Source organism: Thamnophis sirtalis, unplaced genomic scaffold (assembly GCF_051295495.1).
Source record: "Thamnophis sirtalis isolate CommonGarterSnake01/CBP01778 unplaced genomic scaffold, rThaSir2_p1.2 scaffold_1, whole genome shotgun sequence".
NCBI lineage: Eukaryota > Metazoa > Chordata > Lepidosauria > Squamata > Natricidae > Thamnophis > Thamnophis sirtalis.
In genome coordinates this window covers 163,673,625-163,687,703 of record NW_028261381.1, presented here as the reverse complement: position 1 = coordinate 163,687,703, position 14,079 = coordinate 163,673,625, and the positions used below count along the sequence as shown (strand labels likewise).

At 41.4% G+C, this 14,079-nt stretch overlaps 1 protein-coding gene across 3 annotated transcripts in view; it reads right to left on the bottom strand.

Annotated features, from left to right (window-relative positions):
- Nucleotides 1-14,079, bottom strand: part of ARID3A (AT-rich interaction domain 3A) — a 91,436-nt gene that overhangs the window by 22,942 nt on the left and 54,415 nt on the right. For all 3 annotated transcript variants that reach the window (XR_015695163.1, XM_087702444.1, XM_087702454.1), the window contains exon 4: nucleotides 9,751-9,823. Coding sequence is in view for 2 of the 3 variants with exons in the window: in XM_087702444.1 (XP_087558570.1) it covers nucleotides 9,751-9,823 (73 nt within the window). In the remaining variant the exon portion in view is untranslated. The remainder of the gene's footprint in view (nucleotides 1-9,750; nucleotides 9,824-14,079) is intronic.

Below are 14,079 nucleotides of genomic sequence, written 5' to 3'. Positions count from 1 at the left end.
TAACATTTCAGTACCGGGTTCCAACATTATGCTATGTAGCCTGGGTTTGTGCCGCACAGGAAGCCCTGGTTTGGGCTTGCGGTATTGCACCAACCCAAACAATTATAATTCATTAATTAAAGCAGGATTAAATCATAGCTTAATACAACGGCTGGCTTCCCACAACGTACTAAAAACAAGATTAATAAAGCTCGATTTGCTATTTTCACAGGGCATACTACATTTAAGCAAGCTGTCTCTAAAATGTGCCCTAATAGGATGGCCTTTCCCACAATAAGTGAACGGAGGCAACCAAACCATTAAGCCTCATTTGTATTTAGTAGTAAAACGTATATGCCTGGCAGACACTCTGGGAAATTTTAGTTTAATTTAGTGTATTTTTGTGACCCCAGGGAATAGCTGGTGGACATTATTTTTTTGGTGTCAGTGCTGCTATTTGTAAAAATAAAAAAGTGTTTCGGTCATTGGGGTTGTTTCAAGGAAGCAACTTCGAGGTTGCTTAGTAGTTCAGTGAGCCAGGATTTTCTCAGTTTGGTAGTTTCCCACTATGTTGGTTAATATAGTGGTTAAGGGCACCAGGCCAGAAATCAGGAGACGTTGAGTTCTACTCCTGTCTTAAGGCATGAAAGCCGGCTGGGTAACTTTGGGCCAGTCACTCTCTCTCAGCCCAAATCACCTCACAAGTTTGTTGTTGTGGGGAAAATGTTTGCTGCCTTGAGTTATTTATGAAAATAATAAAAGTTGCATATAGGTAACATTAAAAATAAATAAATGAATGAAATCTCCATAATCCACCCCCGCAAAGGAATTGGAAATAGGGGTCTGGTGCATGTAGATGAGGCTATGAGGAAGAAAGGTGGTTTAAAGCTTAGCTCTGTGCTAATCGTTATTTCTTGTTTTGACTCCTATTTCTCAAACAATCTTTAGTAGATGGCTCATACATCATGCTGTGCCATGAACTGTAATATACCAAATGCAATGGCTCCATTCATACGTATGACAAAACCCAACTATCTTATGGCTTGTGGAACCAGCTTATACCTAGTACCTCCAATCCCAGGCTCGATTCCTTTTGATGCCTTCACTTAGAAATGGCTTTGATAGGGAAGCAGGGTATCAACTGAATAAATTCAATTTATTTATTCTGTGCCACTAAAACATCAATTATAAGGGACACGGTGGCTCAGTGGCTAAGACGCTGAGCTTGTCGATCAGAAAGGTTGGCAATTAGGCGGTTCGAATCCCAAGCGCCACATAACACAGTGAGCTCCCGTTACTTGTCCCAGCTTCTGCCAACCTAGCAGTTGGAAAGCATGTAAACAATGCAAGTAGAAAAATAGGAACCATCCTTGGTGGGATTTGGCATTTAGTCATGCCGGCACAGCGCTGGCTCTTCGGCTTTAAAATGGAGATAAGCACCGCCCCCTAGAGTTGGGAACGACTAGCACATACTTGCAAGGGGAACCTTTACCTTTAAAACATCACATCTCTGTGATGCAAGTTGCAAATGGCATGGATGAAAACCCCTCTTCCTTTGGGATGTGGAAGGCGTTGGGACACACAATGCCCAGAGTTGCAGGTATTTGTGGCCTCCAAGCTGGCACACTGGAGTCTTTGCTCTTGGGTAAATCAGAACACTGGGTGCTCCTGGCATCCTTGCCACCATCCCCCCCACCCCTCCTGCAGGATTTAAACTGCCTCACAGCTATATCCTCCAGGAATTCCAGCCATTTAGCTTAGTGCTCCTTTCCTGCTTCAAAAACATGTTGACAATTGTTCATGCAGCCATTCTATGTGTCCCCCACCCCCGGTGTGCCCCTCCTTTTCCCCATTAAACACAGCCCAGGAACATACTAGGTTACCTCCCCATTGTTTGCTTAGATGGCCTGGTGCTGGGTGGGCAAGCCCCTCAAAGGATATTAAGCCTCCCAAAAAACATCCCTGCAATTTCCTTTCCCTGCTTTCCCACCCCCTTTTGTGACTTCTTACATTCCACACAAAGAACACCCCCCCACACACCCCTGCCCCGCTTTCTCTGGACTGGCCAAGGCCATCTGCTTCCCCCCCCCCCAAATCCCAACCAGATTCTTTGACTTAGGGCAAATCTTTCCCCACCCCCGTCTTTATCCACAGACTTGAGAATCCTCTTCCTGGCATTACCAGCTGCGTTTTGTTGATCAGCTCATCTAGGATCTATCAGAGATAATATTCAGGTGGTGTTTTTTTAAAAAGAAAAACTGGGATTATACGCTGTGCTTTGGCATAAGGTGGTCTCTGCAAATCTACCCAATTGCGGCTTATAAACCAAGGGAAATGGGCGAGGTTATGCAAAGAAAGCTATCATGACTTGTTCAATAAGCATGGTTAGTGGGTTAATAACAGATGGCCCTGAGGCTCCCCCCCCCCAAGTCTATACAACAGCCAAGGATTACACTATCAAATAGCTGGGACAAGTTACAGTACTGAATAATAGGTAAATGTAAGGGTTTCCCTTGCACATATGTGCTAGTCATGTCTGACTCTAGGGGGCAGTGCTCATCTCTGTTTCAAAGCTGAAGAGCCAGCGCTGTCCGAAGACATCTCCGTGATCATGTGGCCCGCATGACTACGCCAAAGGATTTGGATTGGATTTGGATTTATTACATTTATATGCCGCCCTTTTCCCCAAAGGGGACTCAGGGCGGCTCACAATTCAATCAGGTACAGACAGGGGGATAAAAAGACGAGACATAAGAATACAAAATTTAAAAACACACAACAACCATACCATTCGAGAAGGGGGGCAAAAACTCTTTAGCCCCAGGCCTGTCGGAACAGGAACCCTGTTACCTTCCCATCAAAGGTGGTCCCTATTTTTCTACTTGCATTTTTTACATGCTTTCCAACTGCTAGGTTGGCAGAAGCTGGGACAAGTAACGGGAGCTCACTCCGTTACATGGGTCTAGGGATTCGAATTGCTGAACTGCCGACCTTTCTGATCAACTAGCTCAGCGCCTTAGCCACTGAGCCACCGTGTCCCTTCTACTATTACTGAGTAACAGTAATACAATAAAGATTTTTTTAAATGAAATAGGCATGCTATTTACTTGATCTCACCAATAGAAGTAAAATATCTTAAAAGATTTCCCTTTCCAATTATAGTTGTTATGACCCTGCAATTCTAAAATGATCATGTGCTATCAAGGCAATGTCAACTCTTAGCACATAAGATTTTTCTATTGAAGTAAATTTTAAAGAATTGAGGCCTATGGCGGCAACAGAAAGAACCGTCCTAATTTAGCACAGTGTCTGAATGAAGCCCAATGGAGACTCTCTCTGACAGGCCATCTTTTGCAATGGATCCTTAAAAGTAGTTTCTAACAGAAGATGGGGAAGATTGGTTTAAAGATGCTCAGTTCCAACAGCTGCTCTGCCCAATCAGATTCTCTCTCCTTCCGCTGCCTTCTCTGCTCTTGACCCAATTCTCTTAAGTCCCATCGGGTTCAAAGGCAAACAAGTTTAAGGAGTCCTATCACTTTACATGTTCTTAACACTAATAAGAATAATAACAGGTTTCTGTAATTGGAACTCACATGTAGACCGTACTCATCACAACAACTAAGCAATGGTGATGAAACAAAGAAGGGAAACCTAGTGAAACCCCAGATTTGCTTCAGGCACACCCCTACAATAGTATATTACAACGAAGTGTTTTTCAACTCCCATTATCCCCTGCAAGAAGCCAAGTCTTTGGGCTCTACTCTCTAGCAATTCTGAGATCTAGCACAGCTGCAGGGCATCACGCTAGAGAATATTCTTGGATTCCAACAACGGGACTTCCTTTACCATTGGCATTCAACTGAGAGCCAATTCTCCCTCCAACTATCTAGATATGTCTATTTATATTTAACTTGGGGGGGGGGAGATCAGAACTATACTTAGCATTAACATTTAAGATTCAATTTTCCAGATCCATGAGCAAAGAGCCCCTACTGCCCCCTCTCTCGACAACTTCTGCAACCCCTCTGTCTCACATGCCCAAGGGGCCCCCATCTTCCAATTAGTGCTGGAGCCAGCTGCAAACCATTGCTGGCATTTATATATTTTCAAAGGCAGAGAGACCATTATGTCTTCCAGCATGCCTTGCTGCAACCAGAGACCTTTTCAAGATTAGGCCCAAACCTAATTTAATTAAGTCTGCAGAATGCTTCCTGTATCCCTTATCCCAAAGACTGTAACAAGCTGCAGACGAGGATTCCTTCCACTGGCCCTGCCATCTCCAATCGGTCTCCTTCCTTTAACATGAAGCCCGAAAATGGCTCATTATTTCTGGTCATGAAAACTTGCTCATTATTTCTGCAATCTTTCAAAGGAAACATTCTCCAACTTGCTGCTCTCTAAACATCTTAGATTACTACCTGGCAGTTATCGCCCTTCAATTAAAAAAAATAAAAAGGCTTATTTGCTGTTTGAATCAAAAGGCCTAGTTTCCAAATGCTTTCACCGTCTTCATTCCTTGTTCCTTCCCAAAAGTTCTCCAAGTGCACCATTTAGTACTTATATGTAGGATGCAGTGTGAAGAACCTTCTGAAGCTATCAAGATTTTGCATTTTTGTGTATCTAGTAGTTTGAAGAACTAAATGCTTCCTAGTTTTAAAAACTGCTATTGAGAAGAAACAGAACATATTACAGGAATAAAGGTAAAGGTTCCTCTGCACATGTGTGCTAGTCGTTCCCAACTCTAGGGGGCAGGGCTCATCTCAGTTTCTAAGCCAAAGAGCCAGCGCTGTCCGAAGACGTCTCCGTGGTCATGTGGCCAGTATGACTAAACGCCGAAGACGCTGTTACCTTCCCATCAAAAGTAGTCCCTATTTTTCTACTTGCATTTTTTATGTGCTTTCAAGCTGCTAGGTTGGCAGAAGTTGGGACAAGTAACAGGAGCTCACTCGGTTATGCAGCGCTAGGGATTCGAACCACTGAACTGCTGACCTTCTGATCGACAAACTCAGCATCTTAGCCACTGAGCCATCGCTTCTCTCATTACAGGAATAGCTACTTTTAAATCTATAAAAAAATCTATAAAATCTAAATCGGTAAAAATGTAGAATGACGGAATACTGTATCATAATTGTTTCCACCCACAGAAGCTCACACTAAGTGTATCTTCTCTCTTCACTAATTTGAGGAGCTCTTTGAATTCTTCATTCCTTCCACTTATTTAACCAGGTCCAAAACAATGAATTGGTAATTAGATGGTATGGTGAAGCTACATTATTTCCATTTCAGAAAATAACAGAATTGACACACAAAATTTGTTTCATGGTAAAAATCCAAATTCAAACCAAAGATTTTGGTTTGAAATTTAAGTGGAACGTAACTGACTGGGACACCAGAATAATAACAGAATGCAATTAAATAATTTACACAGGATGCAAGTCTTTATTTATAGGATTGTTTTAAATTAGTGGCCCAGACATTCTTCCTGCCAACAGCACAAATCTCAGGATCTGTGTGGTAATGATTCTCTATATTTCTAAGCAGTTTGTTTCTAAACATTCCATAATTCCTCACCAGATGAGTATGATCATTAATATAGTCTCACTCTATTGATAAAGACAAAGACCACGGCCTGCACATATGCAAGAGAGGGGCCATTCAGACAACATGCCAAAGTAGGGCATTTAAATCAGGCTTGCTTTATACACCTAGAATAGTGTTTCTCAACCTTGGCGACTTTAAGTCCTGTGGACTTCAACTCCCAGAATCGCTGGCTGGGGAATTCTGGGAGTTGAAGTCCACAGGACTTAAAGTCGCCAAGGTTGAGAAACACTGACCTAGAATCTTGGAGAAAATGCAAGTAAGCCAAAGTGCAAAACTTTGGCTTGTTCTACTCACATAATCTAAATTTTGATTTTTTTTCGCGTCACCACCCGCCCTCTTGTAGGCCTAAGAAAACAGGGTGGTCAACACCTGGAATGCTCTACCTGACTCCTTTGTTACACCTTCAAACCCCTAAAACGTCAAACAAACTGTCTCACATCATTCCTAAGAGGCCCATAAAGGGGCATGCGTAAGCACACCAGCACGCCTACCATCCCTGTCCTACTGTCCCCATTTATTTCTACTCATTTCCTTTGTTCATGTCAATGTTTATACTTATGCCTGTTATCTTGTACATGTTTGACAAACTAAATAAATAAAAGGGAGAAACAGGGACAAAAGGAACACTAAACAAGGGGTCCCCAACCTGTGGACCATCAGGGGTTTGCAATTGGGCCATGGAAACAGCCGCTGTGTGCGCGTGTATGCCACTTGTGCAAATGGCACAGCGCACACTAGCTGACCACTTGCGCAAACCATCCCCCCCAACCGGGTACCCAAAGCCGGAAATGTTGGGGAACTCTGCACTAAGCCTTTTCCATTGTACCAGTGGTGAAATTAAATTCATTTTTTTATTACTGGTTCTATGGGCGTGGCTTGGTGGGCATGGCAGGGGAGGGATACTGCAAAATCCCCATTCCCACCTCACTCCTGGGGGAAGGATACTGCAAAACCTCCATTCCCTCCCCATTCCAGGGGCAGGATGCTGCAAAATCCCCATTCCCTCCTGAGATCAGCTGGGACTCAGGAGGCAGAGAATAGATGGGGGCGTGGCCAGCCAGAGGTGGTATTTTCCGGTTCTCTGAACTACTCAAAAGTTCCGCTACCGGTTCTCCGGAACCTGTCAAAACCTGCTGAATTTCACCCCTGCATTGTACCCATAGCAACTCTGATTGTAACTAAGCTGCAGGAGCCCAAAAATGAAATAAAAATACAAAATCCCTTTCCATTTACCAGCCATTATATATACTTTAAAGATGCTGCCCAAGAGGGCTGCTCCTGGAATAACTGGGCCCTATCTTAGCTTTCTCAATAGTCTGGTGCTGGCTTACTCATCAGTTACTCACCATGGTTTAGAGGAGATTGGGTCAATAGAAGTATCAAGAACAAGTTTGTTCATCTATCCATCTGTAGTCAATTTGATGTTCTTTTAATCCAAGTATTTTAACTGGCAGCATCTTCCATAGGATCAAGAAGATGGAGGCCATTCCTATCTCTTATATCTGATCTTTGAAAAAGGATTCAGGGGGCCTTCTACATGCAAAGCTACTTTCCTTCCTCAATTCTGAAAGAATCATCCAATCACAGGTCTCGACTAAAAAGCTGTTTGATTATTTTCATCTAATTTCCATGTATTTTGGTGTGCTGAAAACAAATAAAATATTGGAAAAACTCCTAGACGTCATGATTTGCCACAACATGCAAAACTGTCTTCAAATTTATCAATTTTTTAAAATTTTTGGTATTTTTTATATTATGGGTTTTTAACCAAATTTAAAGTCCAAATTACTATTAATTAATTCACATAAGTACATTTAAGATATAAAATGCCAAAAAAACCTTAAAGGGTTTGTCCGAGTTATGTAAAAAAAATATAGCACTGTAAATCTGATGGTCAGCAATATATACATAAGCTAAGCAAGTTTTAAGTCTGTGCTTCAAATGGTAGAAGGGGTTAATCTTTCCTGAAGAATCCAGTGGGAGGGAGACACAGGGCAGATAGCAGCATCTCCGGTCAGTGCAGGGGGCGGGGCCAGCACTGTGACATCTCGTGCACAGACACAGAGCTGCTCTCTCCTGCATGCTACAATTGTGCACGAATCATCATCAGGTTCTTGGTTCTAGGCTGTTCACACTTTTTCATCGCAATTCATGTTAGCTCGTCATTCTGCAACCGTTATGTTATGGCTCCATGAAAGTGTATTAATTTGCCTGACAGTTTCTGCTTCATCTGTGGTGAATATACAGTGTTGAAGCAACAGCAGAATATTACAGACTTTGTGAAAAAAGTATACTTTGCATACTTTGGACTAAAATGGAGATCAAGATAAAGTTTGGGCGCCTCAGAAAGTGTGCAAACGGTGTGTTGAGGACCTCCAAAACTGGTTCAAGGGTAAGAAAAAATCTTTCCTATGGTATGGCGAGAGCAAAAGAACCATAGTGATGACTGTTATTTTTGTTCATGTGATATGAAAGGGTTTAATTCCAAATGGAAACATTCCATTTCATATCCCAATCTTCAGTCAGTAATTTGTCCCATCCCCCATGGCATAGATATTCCAGTACCCAAGCCCCCTGCTACCTTGGAAGAGATACCTAGCTCCGATTAAGGTGAAGTGATACCTGAACCAAATGACGAATCAAGTTCTGACTTTGAAGATGATACAAGACCAAAATTGTTTTCTCAGGAGGAGATGAATGATTTGGTAAGAGACTTGAATCTTCCCAAAGATGCCGCTGAGTTACTTGGATCAAGGCTGAAAAGCAGAAATTTGTTGTTGCCAGGAGTGTCATCTTCCAGATTCAGACATCGTGAAAAGGAGTTTGTTCCTTACTTCACCCAGGAAGACAAGTTGGTTTATTGCATCAAGGTCGAAGGTCTGATGGGTCAATTTATAGATTCTTCAAAAAGAAATCTCAAAGCAGTTTTACTCCACAACGGTTTTTACGCTTCCATACCTGTAGGTCATTCCGTACACTTGAAGGAAACGTACGAGAACTTGGAGTTGGTTCTTCGTAAACTTAAATATGAAGACCATGGTTGGCAAGTGTGTGGGGACTTGAAGGTCTGGTGCATGCTGCTCGGGCAACAAGCTGGGTATACCAAATACCCTTGTTTTCTGTTCTATGGGACAGTTGAGACCGACAAAATCACTGGACCAAGAAGAGTTGGCAGCCGAGGGTGCTAACAGTCGGTGAAAAAAATGTCCTCCAAGAAACTTTGGTACCTTCCCATAAAGTTCTTCTACCACCTCTCCACATGAAATTTGGATTGATGAAGCAATTCGTAAAATCACTTCCAAGAGATGGAGAATGCTTCAAATACTTGGTCACCAAGTTTCCATGCCTGTCGGAGGCAAAATTGAAGGAAGGTGCGTTTGTCAGACCAGACGTTAGAAGGCTTATAGTTGATGAAGAGTTTGTCAATACCATGACGGATCATCAAAAAGAAGGGTGGATTGCATTTAAAGAAGTTGCACAGAAATCTTTAGGCAATAACAAAGATCCTCACTACAAAAAGATCGTCGGAAGAATGCTGAAAGCATTTCAAGCTTTAGGTTGCCTGATGAGTTTGAAAGTGCATTTCCTCCAGTCCCTTGACTACTTTCCTGAAAATTTGGGAGCTGTGAGTGAGGAACAAGGTGAACGATTCCACCAAGACATTAAAGAGATGGAAAGGAGATACCAGGGAAAATGCAGCATTACAATGATGGCAGACTACTGTTGGATGCTTCAGAGACACATTCTGCTCTCTGCTTGCTACTCACAAGCGTAAATGCACCAAGAGGAGCCTCACAAGGAAGAAGAATTGAGTTTAGTATGTGTAGGTGAGCTCATTTCAGTTCAAAAAAGGATTTTCATGAAAATATTGTAATAAAACTTTAATTTTTATAAGTCTATTTCCATTTATTTTGAGGTATTGCTTTATTTAACATAGTTACCTAAATTGTCAGGAAATGTGATGTCCTAGGACAAAATGGAGGTCATTTTCAGATTCAGCGCACCAAAAAACATAAAGATTACGTGGAATAACCAAAACAGCTCTCAAAAATTTTTTTTTTGCAGACCTGTGTTATGGACTGGTGGGAATCTGCCCCTCTCCCATTCTCTCTGTCTCTGAACTTGGCAAGAGCCCTAAAAGATCATCTATAGAATGCACCCAAAACTCACCTCGTTTCTGCATAAAACTGAAGAGGTCATCGAGGAATTCCTTCCTTTTCGGATCTCCATCAAGTTCATATAACTGCAGAGGAGGAGTTGGGGAGAGAAAAATAAAGAAAAAAAATCAGGAATGAAAAATAAAATTGCTTCAGACACTTTTCTCCAACTTCTCCAAAATGTCTTGTGTCATGTAGACAACTAGCCCATTGAAGCTAGCACATAAACAGGGCACCCAGGGGTAAATCTGTTGTTAAGAGCAGTTGTTACAATGCTGTGGGAATGTAAACTAATCACAGATCTGATTCTTTTTAAAATTATTCTCTATGGATAATAACCCTGTTAAGTTTCTAGGTTTTTGTATGCATGTTTTTTTTTAAATAAAACCTGAACTCCCTGGCTTGGTTCAGAGGTTGCAGCAATTTAGCTAAGCCTCAACTCCTACTCAACTCCTTTTTCTAATGAGACATTCTGCAGCTATTACAAACTGCAAGATAAGCAATTTGCAACGGCATGAGCAATGGAGTCACTAGGATATCAGCAGACAGACACGCCCCAGGCACCCAGCTAATTTTCTAGCCACCCTTCTCATCTGCTTTCTAGGACCTCCTCCTCCTCCTCCTTCCTCCCACCAACTGGCAAAGAGACTGCTTTCTTTCAAGGGACAGCCGCCAAGCGACAGAATAAACTCCTATTGTGCCCTCCGTTTGGTCCATTCTGGATTTCTTGCCTACCTAATTCTGTGAGCAGAGATTACCCATCAGGCCACATATTGTAAAATGTTAGACATTCCAATAAATAAAAGGCACCTCTCCCCCCTTGGCCAATTAATCACAGAGTAGTTTTTGTTTGATCAAAACTATTGCAAATTAATGGAAATGCCAGTCTAAATCAAGCTTTTAAGTTAAGAAATGGAAAGAGCTGCAAAGGTTTTGGAATAAACAATAACATTGTATCCATGAATATTTCTCCTCTTTTATTTACTATGGAAGAAGGCGACAATGTGATTATCTGTAGGCAATAAGATACTTGCAACATTCCTAGATGGCATCTATGGCATGCCGAAATCAAAGTATTTTTTTAATACGTTGAAATGGTTATGGGATTGTCAATTCTCACAAAATTCACTGTTGAAATTGAGATTGCATGAGAATCATGCAAGACTTCAGTAATTATCCAGGATGATATGACTGAAATAGCAATACTTTCATTTTTTAAAAATTATTTAAACATTTGCTGTGGCCTTCTGTAAGGAAAAGTTTGCAATCCCTTCGTTATGCCATAATGATACTCAATACTCATGTCCCTTTAAAAACCAGGAAATACAAAATAATCTACGGTAGTTAGAAGTACATCTTGGAATGGATCAACCGTCTCTGAAACATGGGTGGGAAAATGCCTTTTCAGCAATAATACTATATTGGAATACATACCAACCTTAAAAGGGGTTTTCATTTGTATGCAGATTTATGCACATTTCCTCTGAACTCATGTCATGTACAGATAATTTCTTAAAGTCCCAGCAAAAATTCACCAAGGTAAATTGGAAGGAAATGTAGATATATGTAAGATCCGAATGAGCTCGATCGGATCATCTCTATCCTGCCTCTTAATCCCATCACTAGGTCATACAAATTGCAAACCAAAATGAATCAAAACCCAAATTATTGCCTGTCCACTTGGGAGCTGTAAAAGGGAAGCTACTGGGTCTATAAGACTTCCACTCCCCACTTTTTGCATTCCTGGTCTAAATTTTCCAAAGGTCTCATTTATAATCCTGCATACTCCCTAATGACCTAAAATTCTAAACATGAAATGGTTGGGGAAAATGTGAGATGTTAATATGATGAGGAAGGCAAGATGCGGAAGCCAGATTTAAAGTTCTTAAACATTTTCTTCCCAATTCAACATTTTCTGGAAAACTCACATTACAACCTAGGAAGGACAAATAAAAAGAAGGCATGCACGCGAGTAATAAGAAATCAATCTTAATTTTAAGCTGAACTGGAGGATCTGTGTCTTGGAATATATGGGAGGCAATGTCATACAGCTAAAGAAATAAACACAATCTGTTTTTCTACCCCACGGATTAATTCCATCTGCTACATTAAGAGTGTTGGAATTTTGCATCACTGCAGGAACGGAGCACAAACAAAACAAAAAGTTCTCTTGCATCTTTCTTTAATAGTTTTCAAACGGAATGTGAAATTGAGAAAGAAAGGAAAAAAAAAACAGACCACCTGCTAGCCAGGAAAAAAAAACATGTTCCATTATGCACCAACTAAATTGGAGCACACTTTTCCTTTGCATAAGCTGAGCGAGCAACTGCTTTGTCATCGGTATATCATATACATCCTTTGGTGCAACAATTCCCTTTGCATGCAGGAACGCTCTTCCCCTGATGTGTAGAACATGTGTGCCCCACTGTTCTCAATTCCCAACTATTAATAGCCTTCAATCAGCAAGAATGTTCCTTGCTGGACCAGCTGCTGAGCTTGAATGGCCTCAGCTTGTCCTCATCACATCACCCCACATAAATTTTGACACTGCACATGGTTACAGCCTTCGATAGATCCAATCTGTAGGACCCACCTCGTCCGAAAAATTTTAACTAGACAATTTTACCAGGATCTATCAATGGAAAGTTAATGAAAGTGAAAATACTTATTATAGTAGTTGACGGTATTGAATTAAATGAACTTGAGCCAGTTCCAAAATGGAATAAGTTTCCAAATTAATAACAGCATTGATTAAGCCAATAAACCAATAGATTGCAGAAAAGTCATGTACCAAGCAAAATGGGAAATTTCCCGCATTGGTAAGTACGTATCAACAACAGTGGAGTACTAATACACACTAAATTATGGAAGTGAGATTTCCACAACCTGAATACAAACATTTAAAATGGAAATATCTCCCTTCTCTATCAATCCAGCTCAAATGGGAAGCCTCTGCACTTTCCTGAGACAAACCAGGGGCCTATATTTGGCAGGCCCTTGATACTGTCCACTTAGGGTTTAAAAGAATACACCATTAGCAATCAGAATTGTGCCTAGCAGCCCAGCACTCTTTAAATTCCTGCAGATACTCTAAATGATCAATCTCATCAAACTAAGTCAACTGGGATTTGCACACCTCCCAACAAAATATATACTTGAGAGACCGCCTTCTGCCAATTACATCCCTGCGACCAATAAGATCACATAGATTAGGCCTCCTCTGTATTCCATCGGCCAGCCAGTGTCGGCTGGCAACTACAAGGAGGAGGGCCTTCTCAGTAGTAGCCCCGACCCTTTGGAACGAGCTCCCCGTGGAGATTCGCACCCTCTCCACCGTCCAGGCCTTCCGCATAGCCCTTAAGAACTGGCTCGCCCGTCAGGCCTGGGGACAATGATAGTTACCCCTCCCGAATGATGAATGTATGTTGTTTACTATTTTATTATATGTCTCTATCTTAACGTCTGTATTCCCCCTCCCCGATTTTATGTGAGCCGCCCTGAGTCCCCTCAGGGAAAAGGGCGGCCTACAAATATTAATAATAAAATCTAAAATCTAAAAAAAAATCTAGGTGCTCAAACATTCCAAAGAGAAGGCATCACGTTCCCAGAATCAGTTTGTCTGAGATCATGTTGGAATTATTTCTTTAGGGGATTCCTCTGGCCATGTTAACCTGGGATTTGGGAGTTGGCATTCCTTCCCAAGTCCAGGAATTCTCAGCCTTTTCGTATTCAGGCACCTCTTCTGAGCCTAATTTATCTCTGTGACTCCCCTCATAAATTTCCGTAAGCTAGAAAAAAAAAGTTTCTTTACCATTTGCACAGATGTACAGATAGTCCTCGAAATTACAACAGTTTTTTTTAGTGACCATTCAAAGTTATAATGCCACTGAAAAAAGTGACTTATGACCATTTTTCACACTTATGATTGTTGCGGCATCCCCATGGTCACGTGATCAAAATTTGGATGCTTGGCAATGCCTGGACTGCACTACCTGACTCTGTTGTTACATCCTCAAACCCCCATAACTTTAATCTTAAACTGTCTACTGTTGACCTCACCCCATTCCTAAGAGGTCTGTAAGGGGCATGCACAAGCGCACACTAATGTCCCTGTCCTTCTATCCCCATTTATTTGTACCCATTTCCTGTGTTCTTATTCATGTTTATCCTTATTTCTGTTTTCTTGTACACGAGTGACAAACTAACTAACTAAATAAACATATTTATGGTTGCAGTGTCCCAGGGCCATGTGTTCAGCTTCTGCATTCTTCTGATAAGCAAAGTCAATAGGGAAGCCAAAATTCACTTAACAACCGTGGTACTAACTTATCAACTGCTGTGA